A 21,629-nucleotide genomic window follows, 5' to 3' on the forward strand; every position below is an offset into this window, starting at 1 on the left:
CCCTAGTGAGACCGCACCTGGAGTATTATGTGCAGTTTTGGTCTCCAAATTTGAGGAAGGATATTCTTGCTATTGAGGGAGTGCAGCTAGGTTAATTCCCGAAATGGTGGGACTGTCATACGTTGAAAGACTGGAGTGACTAGGCTTGTATACACTGGAATTTAGAAGGATGAGTGGGGATCTTATTGGAACATATAAGATTATTAAGGGATTGGACACGCTAGAGGCAGGAAACATGTTCTCAAAATTGGGGGACTCCAGAACAAGGGGCCACAGTTTAAGAATAAGGGGTAGGCCATTTAGAACTGAGATGAGGAAAACCTTTTTCACTCAGAAAGTTGTAAACCTGTGGAAGTCTCTGCCTCAGAAGGCAGTGGAGGCCAATTCTCTGGATGCGTTCAAGAGAGTTAGATAGTGCTCTTAATGATAGCGGACTCAGGGGTTATGGGGAGAGGACAGGAACGGGGTACTGATTGTGAATGGCGGTGCTGGCTCGAAGGGCCAAATGGCCTACTCCTGCAACTATTGTCTATTGTCTATTCATATGCAGGGAATGGAGGGGCATTGATCATGTGAATGCAGATGAGATTAGTTTAGCTTGCCATCATGTTTGGCTGTATCTCTAAATTTAAAATCTAAATCTAAAAAATCTAAACCTTGTGGGCTGAAGGGCCTGTTCCTGTGCTGTACTTTTCTATGGTCTGTTTTATATACTATGGCCATTGGCACATGGACCCCAAACCTGGAATCTGCATGAAGCCAGAACAAGGGGCCACAGTTTAAGAATAAGGGGTAGGCCATTTAGAACGGAGATGAGGAAGAACTTTTTCAGTCAAAGAGTGGTGAAGGTGTGGAATTCTCTGCCTCAGAAGGCAGTGGAGGCCAGTTCGTTGGATGCTTTCAAGAGAGAGCTGGATAGAGCTCTTAAGGATAGCGGAGTGAAGGGGTATGGGGAGAAGGCAGGAACGGGGTACTGATTGAGAGTGATCAGCCATGATCGCATTGAATGGCGGTGCTGGCTCGAAGGGCTGAATGGCCTCCTCCTGCACCTATTGTCTATTGAAGCCAAGGAATAATACTATTTCTATGGTACTAGAGTAAGCTGCTTCATATCTTCATATTACAAAGGGAAACAAGCTGATCATCCTGGGTGACTTCGTTATCTGGGAAAGTTTGAAAAGGTATTCCATCAGAGACTAGGTCAAGACTCCATGGCAACAGCTTCCAAGGCGCCCAACCCAGGCGACTATTTGTGTGCTAGTCACAGATGCAGATCTGCAATCACACATTACAATCGATCCACACTCTCTGTACACTATGAATGGCTCGACTGTAATCATATATTGTCTTTACGCTGACTGGTTAGCATGTTAAAAAAGCTTTACACTGTACCATGGTACACGTGACAATAAACTAAACTAAAGTAAACACTCCTCAATCAGGCACAGCCAGCTATTAAATTCTGCCATCATCTGAGGAAGGAGCTGCTGGATTGGACTGTTCATCATGAAAAGTTCACACTGCTGGATTGATAATGAACTAATCTGCTCTATTATCTTCATCAACCTGGCCCCAAAACAGTGTAGCCGACAGAAAAAAACTGCGATAGGACAATCAATATTGAAGATCTAAACCAAGCTCCTCAGGTTCTCAGACAGCACCTCAGAAACCAGCTGAAGATCCCCAACTAACAGGCGTTGCAGAATGCCCAGAAATACCTGGCACCTGAGAAGATACCTTTGGCTTCTCTGCCAGAAAATGTCAGTACTGGCTTGATGAAAATGACGAGGCAATTTGGGAGATAATTGTCTGCAAATGCAAGATCCTTTTGAAGTAGAAATTCAACCCCGCTGGAGGGGAATAGCCACGGTTCAGAAGAAAGTAAGAGGCCTAGAGAATGAATGCAAGGTGGGAAGACTGAAATTGCCAAGGCTAATGACCAAAGATAGACACAATAGTATAAGAAAATAACTGCAGATGCTGGTACAAATCAAAGGTATTTATTCACAAAATGCTGGAGTAACTCAGCAGGTCAGGCAGCATCTCGGGAGAGAAGGAATGGGTGACGTTTCGGGTCGAGACCCTTCTTCAGACTGATGTCAGGGGAGTGGGCGATACATTTGTAAGGAAGTATATAGATAAGGAAATGTAAGGAAATAGGACAAAGGGAATGGAGATCAAGGAAAATATAGAATAAATCATTGTTAGTTGCGAGAAGGTAACAACAAAGCAATCAGAGATAAAATGTAGTCAGAGACAGTAAGACTGGTCGGAGAACTGGGAAGGGGGAGGGGATGGAGAGAGAGGGAAAGCAAGTTGAAATTAGAGAAGACAATGTTCATACCACTGAGGTGTAAGCTGCCCAAGCAAAATATGAGGTGCTGTTCCTCCAATTTGCACTGGGCCTCACTTTGAGGAGGCCCAGCACAGAAAGGTCAGTGTGGGAATGGGAGGGGGAGTTAAAGTGTTGAGCAACTAGGAGATCAGGTAGGTTTAGGCCGATTGAGGGGAGGTGTTCAGTGAAACAATCACTGAGCCTGTGCTTGGTCTCGCCGATGTACAGGAGTACACACCTAGAACAGTGGATACAGTAGATGAGGTTGGAGGAGGTGCAAATGAACCTCTGCCTCACCTCAAAAGACTGTTGGGGGTCCTTTGATCAGAGTCGAGTGGGGAATCTGTCCCTGTTACGAATGGGGGGGAGGGGGAGCAAGAGCGGAGCTGCGGGATATCGAGGAGACACGAGTGAGGTCCTCATCTATAATGGAAGAAGGGATCCCTCGTTCTCAAAAGAATGAGGACATCTCCGATGACCTGGCATGGGACACCTCATCTTGGGTGCAGATGCGGCGTAGACGGAAGAATTGGGAATAGGGAATAGTCTTTACAGAACGCAGGGTGGGAAGAAGTGTGGTGTAGATAGCTATGGGAGTCAGTGGGTTTATAATAGATGTCAGTTGATAGTTTGTGTCCTGTGATAAGAGACGGTGAGATCAAGAAACAGTAGGGAGATGTCGGAGATGGTCCAAGTGAATTTGAGTGCAGGATGGAAATTAGTAGTAAAGTTAATGAAGTCAGTGAGTTCTGCATGGGTGCAGGAGGTAGCACCGATGCAGTCGTCAATGTAGCGGAGGTAGAGTTTAGGGTCAGGGCCAGTGTACACCTGGAACAGTGATTGTTCGACGTACCCTACAAAGGGGCAGGCATACCAGCTATGGCCCAGCGCCCCATGCGAGTGCCCATAGCTACGCTTTGGATTTGGAGGAAGTGGGAGGAGTCGAAGGAGAAGTTGTTAAGGGCAAGGATCAGATATGCTAGGCGGAGGAGAGTGTTAGTAGATGGAAATTGTCTGGTTCTGCGTTCGAGGAAGAAACGGAGGGCTTTAAGACCTTCCTGGTGAGGGATGAAGGTGTAGAGTGACTGAACAAGACTAACGACCTGTACCGCAAGATTTTGTTAAAGAGGTGACTATCGAGATAGTGGATGAACTGATTGTCATCTTCCAACATTCCACAGGTTCTGGAACCACTCCCACAATTTGAAAGGAGAAAGAAGAAATAAAACTATTGGCTGGTTAATCTGATATCAGTGGTTTGGGAAATTGCAGGAATCTATCATTAAGGAAGTGGCAAAAGGGCAAATAGGAAATAATAATGGGACTCGGTAGAGTCAACATGAAGTGTGCAGGAAAAACTATGTATTAGAATTGATCAAAGGATGACCATTAATAAAGTAGGGTAAACTAGATGAAATAGCTTGATGAAAGAATTAAACTAGATTAATGAATTAAAAGACTACCAAAGAAAAACATGGACCCTTTATAGATAATGGGAAAATGTATATTGGGGAATATGTAAATGGCAGAAAAATGAAATAAATACTTCACGTCTGACTTCACAGAAGAGAGAAAAAAATCTCTCAGAAATCATGGAGAACTAGGGGTCAATGCAAATAAGGAAATAAAGGAAATTAATATTGGTAAAATAAACATACTGCTGGAAAAAGTTTTGAAAGAGTTGGAGCCTGAGCTAGTAGATACTCTGGATATTTTCCAACATTTTGCACATGCTGGAATGGTTCTGCAATTTGAGGGTAGCAAATACAATCCTATTACTTAAACAAGAAAGCAGAGATAAAAATGGGAGCTATTCGCCTGCTGGCTCAAAGGGCCGAATGGCCTACGCCTGCACCTATTGTCTATTGACGATGTTAACATTGGCTAACCGAAAAAACAATTCCTCAACTCTCATCTCATAGAGGGGTGGGGTGGGGAGAGAGGGGTTTGGAGAGAGGGCTTGCAGATTGGGGGGGGGGGAGAGAGGGGGGGGAGAGAGGAGGAGGGGAGGAGAGGGGGGAGCAGAGGGGAGGAGAGGGTAAAGATGGAGTTGGGAGAGAGGGGGTAAAGGGAGCTTGAGGGGAGGGAGAAGGTTGAGAGAAGGGGAGGGAGAGAAGAGAGAATGGGAAACAAGTGGGAAGGAGATGAGAGAAGAGGTAGGGATGGAGAGATGGGGAGGGAGAGATGGGGAGGGAGAGATGGGGGAGAGAGAAAGGGAGAGAAGGGGAGGAAGGGAAAGAAGGGGAGGGAGGAAGAGAAGGGAAAGAAGGAGGGAGGAAAGGAGGGAGAGAAGGGGAAGAGTAAGGGGAAGGGGGATAAATGGATAGAGGGATGGAAGGGGAAGAGGGGTAGAATTTGAAGAGAGGAGGAATTTGAAGAAGGGGAAGGAGGGATGAGGAGGAGGTAGGGGATGAGGGGGAGGAAGGGGATGAGGGGGAGGAAGGAGACAAGCGGGAGGTCAGTAGGGAAGAGGAAGAGGGGTTGGATGGGAAAGGGGATGGTGAAAGGTAGCTGAAGGGGAGGGGAAGATGGAGAGGATGGGGAAGAAGCAGACAATGGGAGAACTGGGAAGAAGGGAAGGCTGATACGGTGAGAAGACGGTGAGGTGAGTGTGTGGGGAAAAAAGGGGAAGGATGGGGAAGAGGAGGGTGGAAAGGAGGGAGAGGGGGCTAGGGAAGAGGAGATTGAAGAGATTTGGAGGGAGAGAGAAAAGGGAGGGAGAGAGAAAGTCACATACTCCGGATTTTAGTTTAGTTTAGTGATATAGCATGGAAACAGGTCCTTCAGCCCACCGGGTCCGCACCGAATAGCGGTCCCCGCATATTAACATCATCCTACACACACTCGGGACAATTTTTACATTTATCAAGCCAATTAACCTGCAAACCTGTACGTCTTTGGAGTGTGGGAGATCTCAGAGAAAACCCACACTGGTCACGGGGAGAATGTACAAACTCCATACAGATAGTCGGGATCGAACACGAGTCTCTGGAGCTGCATTCGCTGTAAGGTAGCAACTTTACCCCTATATGATCTGAAACAATGAAATTCCAAAGTCTTTATTCACAAATTTAAAGCATACTTTAAAAAGTCTTACCCTGGTTCTGGTCATGTTGTATTGGACTGTTCTAATCACCACAAGGATAAGGAGACTTCCCAAGGAGATTTCTGTCAGGACACGCTCAGCATACCAAGTAATATTTTTTAGTACCTGTGAGAGAGCAAACGAGGAAAGGAAAACAAAATCTCTTTTTTAAAAGGAAAAAACCAGCAAAGGAAACAAGCCACTTAAACAAGCATTTGGGGGCAAAAAAGATCAAAATATGTACAATTGTATAATTGCAGCATCCAACATTTATGACATTTTGTGTCTCAACAAAGTGCCTCAACATTTTCTTGGCACTTTATTTTTCAAATCACTCCACTGTCTTCAGAGACATGTCATGGAAATCATGAACACAAGTTTTCATTCTAGCATATTTCAATGACTACCTCAACTGAAGTTCTAGTGCAATGCCAGAACTAAGAATGAAAGTAATTGTTGATGGCAATTTTACAAAAGATAAGCGTCCGGTACTATTTTTAATTTTCATTGTTAAACTGGATATTAAAACCTAAGCAAACGTAAAAGTTTGCATGTTAGGCACGAAAAACAGTAAAGGCCATTAGAGTTCAGCATCCTGTTAGCTTTGTTAATTGCTGCTCTAGTTGTTGATTGATTGATGGTTGAGCACAAAATCCATCAAGACTTCGAGATCCCGCATTACTGATTCTAGGAACTGCGACTAACATTTTCCTTTCTATTTCAGGTCAGTCTTCCACAAATATCTGTTTCTGGATATGTGGTTCTGCAATGTGCTGGGTCCTGGACAGATCTTCAGAGATGTGCACACCCAAGAATTTGAGGTTTTTGACTCTGTCCATCACCATCCCGTCAATGAAGACAGGTTTGTGGATCCTCGTCATTCCTCTTCCACAATCAGTTCCCAAGTTTTAATGATGTCTCATTGTCATCTGTAATTGTCCAAGGTAATTTGTCCAACAACGGTGGTGTCATCAGCGAATTTGAAGATGGAGTTGGAACTGTGTCCAGTCATGAGGATAGAGTGAATACAGCAGGGGGCTGAGCATCTATCCTTGAGGTGCTCCTGTGCTGATGGTCAGTGAGGAGGAAGTGGTGCCGCCAATTCATACAGATTGTGGTCTGTTGATAAGAAAGTTGAGGATCAAGTGCCCATCTAAGCTAGAACCATTTTCCCATGTTGACCCATATCTTCTCAATCTTTCTTATCCATGTACCTGTCCAGATGTCTTTTAAAATTGTTACTGTACCTGCCTCATCCATTTCCTCCATTCTCATTCCATATACCTACTCCCCTCTGTATGGAAAAAGTTGTCCTTAGGTTTCTATTAAATATTTACCCTCTCACCTTAAACCTATGCCTTCTAGTTCTTGAATCCACAACCATGGGAAAAAGACCCATGTGCCTTCTCCCTATCTTTGTCCCTCATTTTAAATATCTATATAATGTCACTCATCAGTCTCCTATGCTCACAGATATGGTGAGCCAAGTATCCTGATCCTGTGCTGTATTGCGCTATGGGACAGCACAAGTTATTGAAATACAAAATTTAAAGCAGAATACAGACAGGCACGCTGTTAAAACAGTTAAATATACTTTAAATTTAGTCTTAAATCATATTAAAAAAGTCCAACGTTGAAATGGAGCCCACTAGTGTAGCCCATCTAGGGAAAGGGATTTAGCAAAAGCTCAGGAATCCAGTATCTCTGCTCAGTTACTTGCTTAAAAACTGGAAGATCCAATGAGGTCTACAGGCTATTAGGCAGAAAATTTGAACCACTCTGACAGTCCTAAAATTTCCTTTGGGCTTAATTGTCTGACATGTCGCCAGGCCTAATGTTGGGGCTTGCTTGCAGAAGTCTGAGCTGGTGTGGATCTAAGCCAGTGGCAGCATTCCTGCCTACCATCAATGTTGTCAGCTGTCCCTACATTGAACTGGTGTACTTCTCAGAGCCCAATGGGGCATTGTGAACTTTTGCAGACTTTTCAGCTCTCATGCTGGGAAGTCTGCCCTTTGAGCTTACGCCAAGTTTAAACTGGCAAAAGTACAGTGGCCCCATTCAGCTGAGTGATCACATCAGCCGCCAGAATAAAGATAAATTAAGTCTTTGCAAATTGAATTAATATATTTTGTATTTAATTGTTTTCTGACTCCTTATGTTTTTATTCTAAACAATATTTTTTTATTACCAAATCTCAGTAAATGTTTGCACATGTCAATAATTGTCATAGCTTTGACAGCAAAAAAGCATGGAGGCTGTCCTCACCAGATGTCAAAACAGATGTATGTTTCCAGTCAAATGCGTTACTGAGGTCATCTCTATGCTGCACACTGCCATATCGAAGACTATGCCCAGAGCTATGCTACAAGAAAGAGTGCACACTTTAAGACAAGATGACCAGCGATCTAGGGACAATGGAAGTTCGATTTAATCACATCCACCCCATCTTAAACAAACTGCTCATAATGATAATCAGTGGCAAAACATAATATAAATTCCTATTCTTTCTGTAGATGAAAAGAATCATCCGGATAGGGATCACAAAATGCTGGAGTAACTCAGCAGGTCAGGCAGCATCTCTGGAGAGAAGGAATGGGTGATGTTTCGGGTCGAGACCCTTCTTCAGACTGATCCGGATAGGGACGACCATTATGTTCTCCAAAAGGTAAATATTAAAGCCATTATGACAACTTAAAAGATTGTAACTTGCCGATATCCAAATTACTTGACTCTGACATCTACACTACTGGGTCAACTTGATCCAGATAAATGTATAATTTTTTTATAAAATCATAAATGCAAGATATCATTGAAAAGGGATTTTTTTCATTATGTAGTGCTCCCCACCTAGTGATAATTGTTTTCCTCTTTCCTTTATTCTTTTGAAGGCGCACACATCAAAGTATAACTCCAGAGCCTGGCATTGACCCAGCACATTACTCAAGCGACCATTCTTAACAAGGAGCTGGAAACCATGTTACCACAGGAGCTTTAATGTTAAAAGCTATTCTTTCCAATCCAAGTTACCATCAGAAGTCATTAAATAGTGGGAACTTGGCTGGCTATATCTCCGTACATTCGCACTTTAGTTGTAATGACCTGACAGGTGCACCAGCTGAGATAAATTAATTCCAAACACTATTGGTGGCACCCAAAGTGGCCTTTACAAAAGTGTTTTAAAAAATAGAATTGGGGTTATTTCGTGAAAAGAAATGTAATGGTATGGCGTTGATTTTATGTTGAGGTCATCTTCTATCTGGGCATATTGCTGCATTCTGGACTAAATATTGAATCATCTAACCTTGTGTAAATCATTCATTCATACTGCCTGTACCAGTACTGGCTATCTTTGCCTGCCATCACTGTGGCTCAGTTTTTCTTTCCATTAGAATAGCTTGGAAATATAGAAAAATAGATGCAGGAGTAGGCCATTCAGCCCTTCGAGCCAGTACCGCCATTCATCAATATCAGCATCATGGCTGATCATCTGAATTCAGTATCCGTTCCTGCTTTTTCCCCATATCCATTGATTCTTTTAGCCTAAGAGCTCGATCTAACTCGCTCTTGAAAATATCCAGTGAATTGGCTTCCACTGCCTTCTGTGGCAGAGAATTCAACAGATTCACAACTCTCCAGGTGAAGACGTTTTTCCTCATCTCAGTCCTAAATGGCCTACCCCTTATTCTTAAACTGTGAACCCTGGTTTTGGACTCCTCCAATATCGGGAACATTTTTCTTGCATCTAGTCTGTCCACTCCTTTAAGAATTTTACATGCCTCTATAAGATCTCCTCTCATCCTTCTAAATTCCAGTCGACCCATTCTTTCATCACATCTCAGTCCCACCATCCCGAGAATTAATCTGGAGAACCTACGGTGCACTCCCTCGATAGCAATAATGTTCTTCCTCAAATTAAGAGACCAAAATTGCACACAATACACCAGGTGCAGTCTCACCAGGACCCTGTACAACTGCAGTAGGAGTTCCTTGCTCCTAAACTCAAATCCTCTCGCAATGAAGGCCAACATGCCATTAGCTTTCTTCACTGCCCGCTGTACCTGTATGCTTACTTTCAATGACTGATATACAAGCACACCCAGGTCTCGTTGCACCTCCCCTTTTCCTAATCTGACAGCATTCAGATAATAATCTGTCTTCCCGCTCTTGCCATCAAAGTGGATAACCTCACAGTTATCCATATTATACTGCATCTTGTCATGTATGCTCTACAATGCTCGACCTCATTTAAAACTGAGGTGAGAAGAAACTTTTTCACCCAGAGAGTTGTGAATTTGTGGAATTCTCTGTCACAGAAGGCAGTGGAGGCCAATTCACTGGATGAATTTAAAAAAGAGTTAAATAGAGCTCTAGGGGCTAGTGGAATCAAGGGATGGGGAGAAGGCAGGCACAGGTTACTCATTGTGGATGATCAGCCATGATCACAATGAATGGCCAAAGGGCCTACTCCTGCACCTATTTTCTATGTTTCTATGTTTACAGAGTCTTGATATTAACACATAACTATAAAGAATAACAAGCTTCTAACTGGCACATTAAATTATTTGATCTCACCCAACGAGAGACATTCCCTTTGTTCTATGCATCTATCCCTTCCCTTCTCGGCTACCAAACAATAAATTGTTTTCTCTCTCTTCCAGTTCTGACACAAGGTCCTGGATTTAAAATGTTAACCGTTTCTCTTGCCACAGATGCCACCTGGCCCGCTGGGTATTTCCAGCATTCTTTATTTTTATAACTATGAACAACAGCCTTGTCAGTCAGCGAGCCTAGGGCACGGCCTCACAATATGTCAAAACAATCCAGAGGACAGAATCTGACACTTGTTCTGCGCTGAGCTTCTCTCTCTCTCTCTCTCTCTCGTCCTCTCTTATTATTATTATCATATTAGACAATAGACAATAGGTGCAGGAGGAGGCCATTTGGCCCTTCGAGCCAGCACCGCCATTCAATGTGATCATGGCTGATCATTCTCAATCAGTACCCCGTTCCTGCCTTCTCCCCATACCCCCTGACTCCGCTGTCCTTAAGAGCTCTATCTAGCTCTCTCTTAAATGCATTCAGAGAATTGGCCTCCACTGCCTTCTGAGGCAGAGAATTCCACAGATTCACAACTCTCTGACTGAAAAAGTTTTTCCTCATCTCAGTTCTAAATGGCCTACCCCTTATTCTTAAACTGTGGCCCCTTGTTCTGGACTCCCCCAACATTGGGAACATGTTTCCTGCCTCTAACGTGTCCAACCCCTTAAGTTATTATAAGTTTCAAACTCATTTGTTAATATACAAATTCCACTGTCAAGAAATAGAGGAACAGTTTGTAATTGTTGGTTATTTTGTTCATTACAAAAGAAAAATAAGAAGTACCTTCCATTTAAGAAGGATTCCGATTTGTGGAACTGCAATTGAAGATCAGAATTGCTCAGCTGGTTTGCCTGTAATTGGCCCACAAGTATGCTTGCAGCAACTTTGTCCATTCTATTTGTATTGCATGCGATAGATATTCGCTGTCAGCACTAAATGGCTATAGTATACATTGGTAACGGTTTTCAACTCTGCCACAAATTAAATCGTTTACAAATTAAACCGTAAATAGTTCATAAATTACACAGTTTGCGGTATTACTTTTCATACTACAATCTAGCCACTTGTTCTATCCTGGATGCGTTCGCCATCATCCCTTAGGTGAAATGGAGATTTAAAAAATTTATTCTTCTAAAGAAATAAAGATAAAATGCACTGTGGTTCATTTAGTTTTATTTCTATGACAAATGTTTAAGAACACCTGGTACATCAATTAAAACAAATAATTTACAAGGTAGAGAAGCTGAAGAGTGACCATCTGGAACATGTGGAAACCTCTTAATCTTTAACTGTGACATTGTCTCAATAGACAATAGACAATAGGTGCAGGAGGAGGCCATTCGGCCCTTCGAGCTAGCACCGCCATTCAATGTGATCATGGCTGATCATTCTCAATCAGTACCCCGTTCTTGCCTTCTCCCCATACCCCCTGACTCCGCTATCCTTAAGAGCTCTATCTAGCTCTCTCTTGAATGCATTCAGAGAATTGGCCTCCACTGCCTTCTGAGGCAGAAAATTCCACAGATTTACAACTCTCTGACTGAAAAAGTTCTTCCTCATCTCAGTTCTAAATGGCCTACCCCATATTCTTAAACTGTGGCCCCTTGTTCTGGGTCTCCCCAATCAGTACCTTGACAATCACAGGACAATAGGAAAAATAATTAAATTAATTGTATCATCAAGATGACTATGACCTTAACCACTACTAAAAAGGACAAAAGCATCAGTATTGTGGGAATATCATAAATTCTAGTTTTTTTTAATCCAGCCTAAACCCATCAAAACTATTTGTGGGGCCAAATTAAGGTCAAAGTCCATCTACGAATTTGCAGATGTCACCACTATGGTGGGCGGCATCACAAACAATGACGAAACGGAGTGCAGGAAAGAATTAAAGAACTTAGTAACGTGGTGTCAGGACAACATCCTCTTCCTCAATGTCAGCAAAATGAAAGAGCTAGTTATCGAATGTGGGAAGTGTGGTGGGATACTGTACATGCCGCAATCAGTATCAATGGTGTCAAAGTGGAAATAGTTGACAGCTTCAAGTTTCTTGGTGTAGTATTACAGGTGATCTGTTGTTGACCAACCATATTGATGCACCAGCCTAGAAGGCACACCAATATCAAGTCAAGTCAAGTCAAATTTATTTGTCACATACACATACTCGATGTGCAGTGAAATGAAAGTGGCAATGCCTGCGGGTTGTGCACAAAAATAATTACAGTTACAGCATATAAATAAAGTTAATAAGTTACTAAACATAGCACAAAAAGTGTCGACAAAAATTTAGTCTCTGGGGTTATCAAAGTTGACAGTCCTGATGGCCTGTGGGAAGAAGCTCCGTCTCATCCTCTCCGTTTTCACAGCGTGACAGCGGAGGCGTTTGCCTGACCGTAGCATCTGGAACAGTCCGTTACTGGGGTGGCAGGGGTCCCTCATGATCTTGCTTGCTCTGGATCTGCACCTCCTGATGTATAGGTCCTGCAGGGGGACGAGTGTAGTTCCCATGGTGCGTTCTGCCGAACGCACTACTCTCTGCAGGGCCATCCTGTCCTGGGCAGAGCTGTTCCCAAACCAGACTGTAATGTTGCCGGACAGGATGCTCTCTACAGCCCCAGAGTAGAAGCAATGAAGGATCCTCAGCGACACTCTGAATTTCCTCAGTTGTCTAAGGTGGTAAAGGCGCTGCTTAGCCTTACCCACCAGTGCGGCAATGTGCGTTGCCCACGTCAGATCCTCTGCGATGCGGACTCCCAAGTATTTGAACTGCTCACCCTATCCACAATAGACCCATTTATCTCCAGTGGCGTGTATGTCCTTGGATGTTTAGCCCTTCTGAAGTCCACAATCAGCTCCTTTGTTTTAGTGACATTCAAGAGGAGGCTATTGTCCTGACACCAGAGTGCCAGATCAGCCACCTCCTCCCGGTAGGCCTTCTCATCGTTGTTGGAGATCCGGCCCACCACCACAGTGTCATCAGCAAACTTGATGATGGAGTTTGAGCTGAACCTGGCCCTACAGTCATGTGTGTACAGGGAGTACAGTAGGGGGCTAAGGACGCAGCCCTGGGGGGATCCTATGTTCAGGGTGAGGGAGCTAGATGTGTGTTCCCCCATCCTGACCACTTGGGGCCTGGCAGTGAGAAAGTCCAGGACCCAGGCACACAGAGGGGTGCTAAGCCCCAGTTCCAGCAGCTTCTCAACCAGTCTGCTGGGGACTATTGTGTTGAATGCTGAACTAAAGTCAATGAACAGCATCCTCACATAGCCCCCCTGGCTGTCCAGATGAGAGAGAGCGGTGTGTAGAACCTGGGAGACCGCATCATCCGTGGACCTGTTCGGACGGTATGCGAACTGTAGTGGGTCCATGTTGCGAGGAAGGAGGGCGCAGATGTGCTTCTTGACTAGCCTCTCCAAGCATTTCATGACAACCGAGGTGAGGGCCACCGGTCGGTAGTCATTTAAACACGCTGGAGAGGCATTCTTTGGCACCGGTACAATGATGGATCTTTTGAAGCATGCAGGGACCACGGACTTTGCCAAGGAGAGGTTGAATATTGTGGTGAGCACTGGAGCAAGCTGAGTAGCACAAGACTTTAGTACTCGCCCAGATATACCATCTGGGCCTCCAGCTTTCCTCGTGTTCACACGCGTCAGAGCCCACCTCACCTCATGCTCGGACACCGAGAATGTGTGCACATCCCCGGCGGTGGATCCCCCTCCAGCCTCGCTAGCCAGCGCCCCTTCGGTGCTGTTTTTAGACGGCGAGCTGGTGGTTCCTGAGGAGATTGGGGAAATTAAGCACATCTCCAATGACCTTTATAAACATCTACAGATGCACTGTAGAAAGTATACTGCCATATTGCATCACTGCTTATTTGGGAACAGTTCTGCCCAGGACTGCGAGAAATTGCAGAGTTGGAAATGTAGCCCAGAACATCACACAGAACCGGCTTTCCACTATTTACTCCATCTGCATGCTAGCTCAGAAAAGTAGCCAACATAATCAAATACTTGTCCCACTCTAGTCATCTCTTTTTCTCCCTGCTCCTGTCAGGCAAAAGGTACAGAAGCTTGGTCGCACGTACCACGAGACTCAGGAACAGCTTCTTTCCGTCTATTATTAACAGGCTGCTGAATGGTCCTTCCATAACCTAGGGTACTGTCCAATTCACCTCCATCCTATTAGACTTTGTCTATGTTGTGCTTAAATGCGAGAACTATATTTTGCTCTCTGTATCTTCCCCTGTGCTCCATCTATTGTACTTAAGTTGCACTTGATTGTATTTATGTATAGTATTATCTGATCTGATTGGGTAGCATGCAAAACAAAGCTTTTCACTATATCTCAGTACACATGGCAATAATAAACCTAAACCAGATGCACCACAGAAAGCATAAACTGAAGAAGGGTCACGACCCGAAACGTCACCCATTCCTTCTCTCCTGAGTTGCTGCCTGACCTGCTGAGTTACTCCAGCTTTTTGTGAAATAAATACCTTCGATTTGTACCAGCATCTGCAGTTATTTTCTTACACAGAAAGCATACTGTTAGGTTGCATCACAGCTTGGTTTGGGAACTGCTCTGCCTAAGATTACCAGAAATTGCAGAGTTTTGGATATTGCCTAGTCCATCACACAGACCAGACTCCCCACCACTAATTTCGTCTACACCTCACGCTGCCTCGGGAAGGCAGCCAACATAATCAAAGAGCTTTCTAACTCGCCCGTTCCCATCAGACAGAAAGTACAGAAGCTTGAATGTTCTACCTATTGTACGTGAATTTGGTTTGATTGTATTTATGTATAGTATTACCTGATTTGATTGGATAGCACGCAAAACAAAACCTTCCACTGTATCTCGGTACACGTGAAATAATAAACCTAAACATAGAGTTTCCTTGTTACCGATAAAAATATGGTCAGCACAAAGACTGGACCAGTTCCAAAACACAGAGGTTATCATCTTTCTGACGAATGATCAGCAAAACAACACATTAACAACGGTTCTATCTCAACAGATGCTGCTCGACCTACTGAGGTTTTTATTTAGCTTTTCAGTTTTATCATCATCATCAGCTCTAGGGAACGGGAAATAGCAGATTGACGCAACTTATCAAGCATTGCCTTTGAAGACATTTACAGAACATGATGATTTGCTCTTCATATTGAATTATGACATCTAAGATGTCTGCTTGAATAATCAGGCATTTCTTAGAATATATGGTCTGACTAATGGGGTACATGACACTAGGAAAAAAACATTGAGATGCTGGTCAACAAGAACGAGGCCCCTAAATTGAAGTATGTGGGTATTCATCAAAATATATATTTTTAAGTTTATTTTTGAATTTTTTGTAGAGATGACTTAAGTGTTAAATGTCTATTACTTTATTCATTTTGGACTTCCAGAAACAATCTAATGAAAATTGAAGCCCACAAAAAAATTAAAGGCAGATTATTGAGCTGGCCAAGGAACTGGCAATAAATTGCAACATAATATTAACAAAAATATGAGGAGACTCAGAGAAAGAGTGGTACTGTAGTAAATGGATTTAATTGTGCACATATTTGAGGTTATCCCTTTTAGACTTAAAAAATAGAACTAGAGCTACATTTACCAAAATATGAAAGGGTTCAGGGCATTTTGACTTCAATTTTCAAATTATTACGGAGAACCTATGTGGTATATAGTGACAAATAATTTTTGTTGATGGCGATTTCTGGGAGTAAGGCGCACTGTCTGTAAATTAGACCAGGCTTTGTACAGTGAAGATAGGAAACAGTTCCACACATAGTTAGGAAGTTAGGAAACAGTTCCACAATGGGAGAAATTTGGATCTCTAATCCACAAAAAAGCAACTGATGTAAATTTAAAAATGAAGTCAATAGAATTTTGATTATCAAAGCCATTAGAAATATTGGGAAAAGATATTCCGACATCAGGTAAGATCTTACAAAAAGCAGAATGGTCTACTCTTATACCTGGGCTAAGACTGTGTGGGGTGCAGGGATGGATAAGATTCTATTTGCTCTTGTCTCATGAAGTGGAAGGCACATGCAAAGCCTGAAGTAAATGTCAAAAGTGATAATATTTTCTAGCAGCTAAACACAATTTAAAAAAACAAATTCAAAGCTCTCCTGACAGGTTAATTGTCAGGCACTGCACATTTCAAATGTAGGCCAAACTGGTCAGAATGTTCATAAAGTAGATCACCAATCAAAGAAGGGTCAGAATAAAATAGCTTTGTGTTTTCTGGAAGACAAAATATTTAACTTATTTGTCACTTTTATTGGGTATCTAATCTTTTTTGTTCGTCATAAGCCAGTGCATGCATTTTTGGGAAACATCTTAGTTTGTGGTAATTTAGCAAATAATTTTAATGCAATTGCAATGTTCTCCTCAATAGAACTGTATTTCCTTGAATAACAATAATGAGACACAGTGGCCATTATTCAAATACAAATTTCAAATGAACATTTGCAAGCTCAGTGAGAAAGATCACAATTAGCCAGACTTTGCTCCTGCCTAAAATATATGTGTGTATATTTCCAGACAAAGATTATGGATGTGATCTGAAAGATCCTCAAAGATCAGTTGGTTCGCTCTTTAAGGTCAGAGGGTTCCGCTCCAAGACCCTTAGACCCATAGTCGATGATGGGACTCCAATAGTCTTAATTAATATTTCCCCAAATGTCTTAATTAATATTTATTCCTCAATAATGTCAATTTAAGCTTCATCAGTTTATCGGAAATACAAGAAACTGCAGATACCGGAATCCTAAGAAAAACACAAAGTGCTGGAATAAATCGGTAAAGGGAATGGATAGGCAACATTTCAGATTAAGACCTTTCTTTAGTCTGAAGAAGGGTCCTAAACCCTTCTCGACCTAAAACATCACCTCTCCAATCCCTCCAGAGAAACTGCCTGACCCACTGAGTTACTCCAGCACTTTGTGTTTTACACATGTTAATGGGAGCTTGGGAAACAAAAATCAGATGGCATGTTTCATCATGGTGATTTGGAGGTGCTTTAAGACATCAAGACTGTAAAAAGTGTTCCATAAATGAAAATTTATTTCTCTCCTTTGGGAGATTTTGCAGTCCTATGCTCTAAGAAGATACAAGGCTAATTGCAGTGGGCTTTTTCCCTGCAGCTGATCGAGATGACCAACTCAGCATGATGACCAACTAAGGGCATTCGATTCAATTTGAGATACCAGCTATCAAGACAGATGTGTATAGCAATTCATTCTTCCCTCGCACAATTAAAGCATGGAATAGTCTTCACCCTACTATAGTTACTCAACCAGAAGCAACTACATTTAAAGCAGCTCTTCTTCTCCAAGAAGCCCTTCGCCACCTCCAGTCCATACTCCGCCACCTCCAGTTTAAATTCCATTTGGAATATTTTGGAGGACAAAGAACTAAGAGGAACCAAGAAGCACAACGTTTACATCAAGCCAGAATATTAATGCTATGTATTACACACTTTCACAGGAGTTGGTCCCACAACTGAGCAATTTTTTGAACATATTATAATTTTAGTATCCATTTCTTCATGATCCTTGATTAGTGAAATAAAATATGTCAACACAAGCAAACACAAAACTATACTCAGAGATAAGCAGTGGAGAGTTCAAGAAAGCAATTCATAGAAAGCACATTCAGGCAGAATTAACTTACCACTTCATGAACAGAGCGATTGAATGAATCTTCCTCAGTTAGGATTAGCAAAATAATAAGTGCCATATATACATGGTGAGAATTTCTTTTTTCAACATGATATAAAATCTCAAGAATTGGAAGAACCTATAAATCAAAAAAAAATTGAAAGTTCACGTGTATTTTCCCCTCCTCGTGCTCATTTCAACCTCACACTTTCTCATTCATCTAAGCAGTAATTTCCAGTTACTCTCTTAAAATAAATGACCAATTTGCAGTCAAGAAAATCATTAATTAACATATTCAAGTTCACCATCCACTGTAATTTTTTCTTTTTGAAGGTAGAAAAATGAGCATCAGCACCATCATTGAGCCAGGATGCCAAATGTGGTATAAGATACAGTCATATTCAAAAAGGAAAAGTACATGCTTTAAAACAGGCCCAATGATATTAATCCCGAGGTAAATTTTGGACCTTGATAACTATTTGATTAAACCACCTTCCTCCATTCTGAACATAGCCAAAAACCAGCAAGGAAGGAGAAAACAATTCACCACACCAAAGCAATTATTAGAAAAGATCAGTGGCAAACAAATTAATAGTATAACAAAAAGACTAGTGGTATGTTGTTTGATAATCCAGGAGCAAGGATTAAAATGATCTAAAGATGCAAATTAAAATCCCAGTTGGAAGATTTCAGACTAATTAATAAAATAGCATCCGGTTTTGTTGAACCCTCTGCCGCCGCGCTGAGCCAAACGTGGTCCTCCCGGCGGGGGGGGGGCGCATATGTTAATGTTTATGAAGTAAATTGTTTTTAAAAAGTAACAAAAGTTCATTTATTGAGGCCGTGGGGGAACGGTGAGTAGGGTGGGCCTAAAATTGTGGCGCCATTGTGCACCGTTTTGTTCCGGATGAAAACTGCACATACGGGACAAACAAACGGGGGAACAAACATATAGGAGAAGGGAACAAGCAAGATGAGAGTTTTAGTAATCAATATAGATAAGATTTGTATGTACAATCCATTTTCTGCACAAAAGAGCAAAATTGTCATGGCTTTTCTATATTTAGTTATCATCTTTAGTTTAGAAATTGACAGAAAAAAAAAAAATGAGAACAAAACATAATAATAACCTCTGAATCAAATTCCAAACTTTCTAGTTTTTAAATCTAACCCCATAAGATTTAAGCCACAGCCTGCTAATGACAGAAACACCTTTGTGAAGAATGGCAAATTTATATTCACCAACTGAAATGAAATGAGCTCCCATAACTTAGTGGATAAAGAAATCAACACTGTGGTTCTTGGCCATGCTGATCAGAAGGAACAAGTTTCATTTCTCATCACCGCCGACTCCACTTCATCTGCTTATGCCAAAAAAATTCAAAGCACACTCACCAGATTCTCCACGTCAGTGCGGGCCAAAACATACGTTCTCACATTTGGATTCTGATGCAACAAGGTATACAACAGAAGAGTTGCCTGGTCAGATTTCTGTTGTTCATACAATGCTGTGTATAGACTGTTGAAATTTATCTGGAAGGAATGGGGGGTTGGTGACTGAATGGCAGTATTATCTGAAATGAGGGATCAAAACAAGCAATTGAAATTATCCTCAATATCAAAACTTGAGTGTTGTACATAGATACATAAAAAATAGGTGCTGGAGTAGGCCATTCAGCCCTTCGAGCCAGCACCGCCATTCAATGTGATCATGGCTGATCATCCACAATTAGCACCCTGTTCCTGCCTTCTCCCCATACCCCTTGATTCATTTGTACTTCATTTGTCGATCCATAAGCAAATTGATCAATTAAAATATCTTATATTAAATTAAATTATATTAAATTAAAATACCCCAGCATTTTGTGTCTACCTTCGATTTAAACCAACATCTGCAGTTTTCTTTCCTACATATCTTATCAACTCTCTGTAGAAGGAAATAATATGTATATAATATGTACCAGTTGGGGACCTATGGTTCCACTGCCGAGTAAAAAGTAGCTAAAGCCTTGTGCGTTGAGGTTTCAGTTGCTCTAAAAAGTAGAGTGATAAAAGAGCATAAAATAGATATTGCCATGAGTTTACTTCAAGTGTGGCATAAAATGACCAGTCCAGATAATGAGGGATTTCAGCTGACAATTTTGAGTGTGCCTCACTTGCACTTTCCATTTTTTATTTTGTCCTGCCGCATTGTCAACCTTATTTTCTCATTTATATGGCTTTCTCCATATATTATTTATATATTATTTTAGTCTTTATTAAAACTCTATATCACTCATACTTTTATTTTTATAGTTCCAAAATGCTGTTCAATTAACCTGTTGGCCATGATGGGAAATTCATTCTCCACGTCCAACCACGTCTTAGGTTTTTCTTAAATGCCTATTTACTCTTCAGTGTACATTTTTGTTGGTCAAGTTGCATTATTGATTATTGTATATTTATTTGTGTTATTGTGTTAATGGGCCTGCAAAGCTGCAGCAACTAAGAATTTCATTGTTCCATTGTCAGTACATATGTCAATTAAACACTCTTGGTTTTTGAAGAACAGGAACATCTATATGTGTACACCTTTTCCAGAATTTTCTTTATAAATTCATGTAGAATGATTTTAAAAGGATATAGAATCACATCTCCAGTAATGATAAGTGAAGCAAAACAAAGGAGATTATGGTTAACTTCAGGAAACAAAGCGGAACACACAACATACATTGACGGTGCCAAAGAGATGGTCAAAAGCTTTAAGTTGTTAGGAATAAATATCACTAGCAATTTGTCCTGGGTCAACATCGAAGCAATGGCCGAGAAATTACACCAATGCCTCGACTTCCTTTGAAGGCTCAGGAAGTTCGACACATCCCCAACAACCCTCACCAACTTCTACAGATGCGCTGTTGAAACCATTTTATTAGGATGCATCACAGCATGGTTGGGAACAGCTCCATCCAAGACCGCAAGAAATTGCCCAGATTATCAAACAAACCAACTTCCATGGACTCCACCTATACGTCACATTGCCTCGGCGCGACCCACCAGCATAATCAAGGATCAGTCTCACCCCAGTCACTCCCTCTTCTCACCTCTCCCATCAGGAAAGAGGTAGATTCAGGGTCAGTTTCCTCCCAGCTATTATCAGGCAAACTGAACTTCTCACATGTCCTCTCACCAGCTAGATTACAGTTCTGACCTCCCATCTAGCTCATTGGAGACCTTTGAACTATCTTCAATTGGACTTAATTTGCACTAAATGATATACCCTTAATCCTGTATCTCTACACTGTGGATGGATTGACTGTGATCACATATTGTCTTTTCATTGACTGGATAGCATGCAACAAAAAGGTTTTTCACTGTACCTCGGTATATGTGACGATAATAAACTAAACTAAAACTAAGCTGGTAATGGTAAGGTTTAGCTTTGGGACCTTTCTTCAGACTGAAGAAGAGTGTGAAGAAGAGTCCTGACCCGGTACTTTACCTATCCATATTCTCCAGGGAGGCTACCTATCCCTCTGAGTTATCATAGCATTGTGTTTCTCTTCCTTGTCTGCTGTTCCTTGATTCTACAATTTAAAATAGAATCCTTATTTTAATTTCCCACATTTGATACCTGCTGCATTATTTGTGAAGCCCAAGATCTCCTCCAACTTTAATGAAATGACTACAAAAATGCCTTAATAACATTTGATAATTTTGAGTTGCCAGCAGAATTTGGAACAATACTATAATAACATGCAGTGCCAAAAGGAGCAGGAAAACATCTGGACCATTGATACAGTGTCAGGAGTTTGAATCCCAGTATGATAGCTGGAGGATCTGAATACAAGCTATTAAATAAACCCGCAATTTAAGAAAAAAGCTGGTCTCAATAATGGCAATCATGAAACTACTGTATTGTTACAAAAATCCTTCTGTTTCACACTTTACTTCAATG

The 21,629-nt window shown here is 41.7% G+C and overlaps 1 protein-coding gene across 3 annotated transcripts in view; it reads right to left on the reverse strand.

Annotated features, from left to right (window-relative positions):
• dym (dymeclin) overlaps window positions 1–21,629 on the reverse strand; it is a 247,668-nt gene that overhangs the window by 122,479 nt on the left and 103,560 nt on the right. For all 3 annotated transcript variants that reach the window (XM_078419291.1, XM_078419432.1, XM_078419366.1), the window contains exons 10-12: window positions 19,091–19,269; window positions 17,709–17,834; window positions 5,433–5,546 (exon numbers count right to left, since the gene is read on the reverse strand). In XM_078419291.1, the coding sequence (XP_078275417.1) occupies window positions 5,433–5,546; window positions 17,709–17,834; window positions 19,091–19,269 (419 nt within the window). The remainder of the gene's footprint in view (window positions 1–5,432; window positions 5,547–17,708; window positions 17,835–19,090; window positions 19,270–21,629) is intronic.

Source organism: Rhinoraja longicauda, chromosome 1, assembly GCF_053455715.1.
Source record: "Rhinoraja longicauda isolate Sanriku21f chromosome 1, sRhiLon1.1, whole genome shotgun sequence".
Classification (NCBI taxonomy): Eukaryota; Metazoa; Chordata; class Chondrichthyes; order Rajiformes; family Arhynchobatidae; genus Rhinoraja; species Rhinoraja longicauda.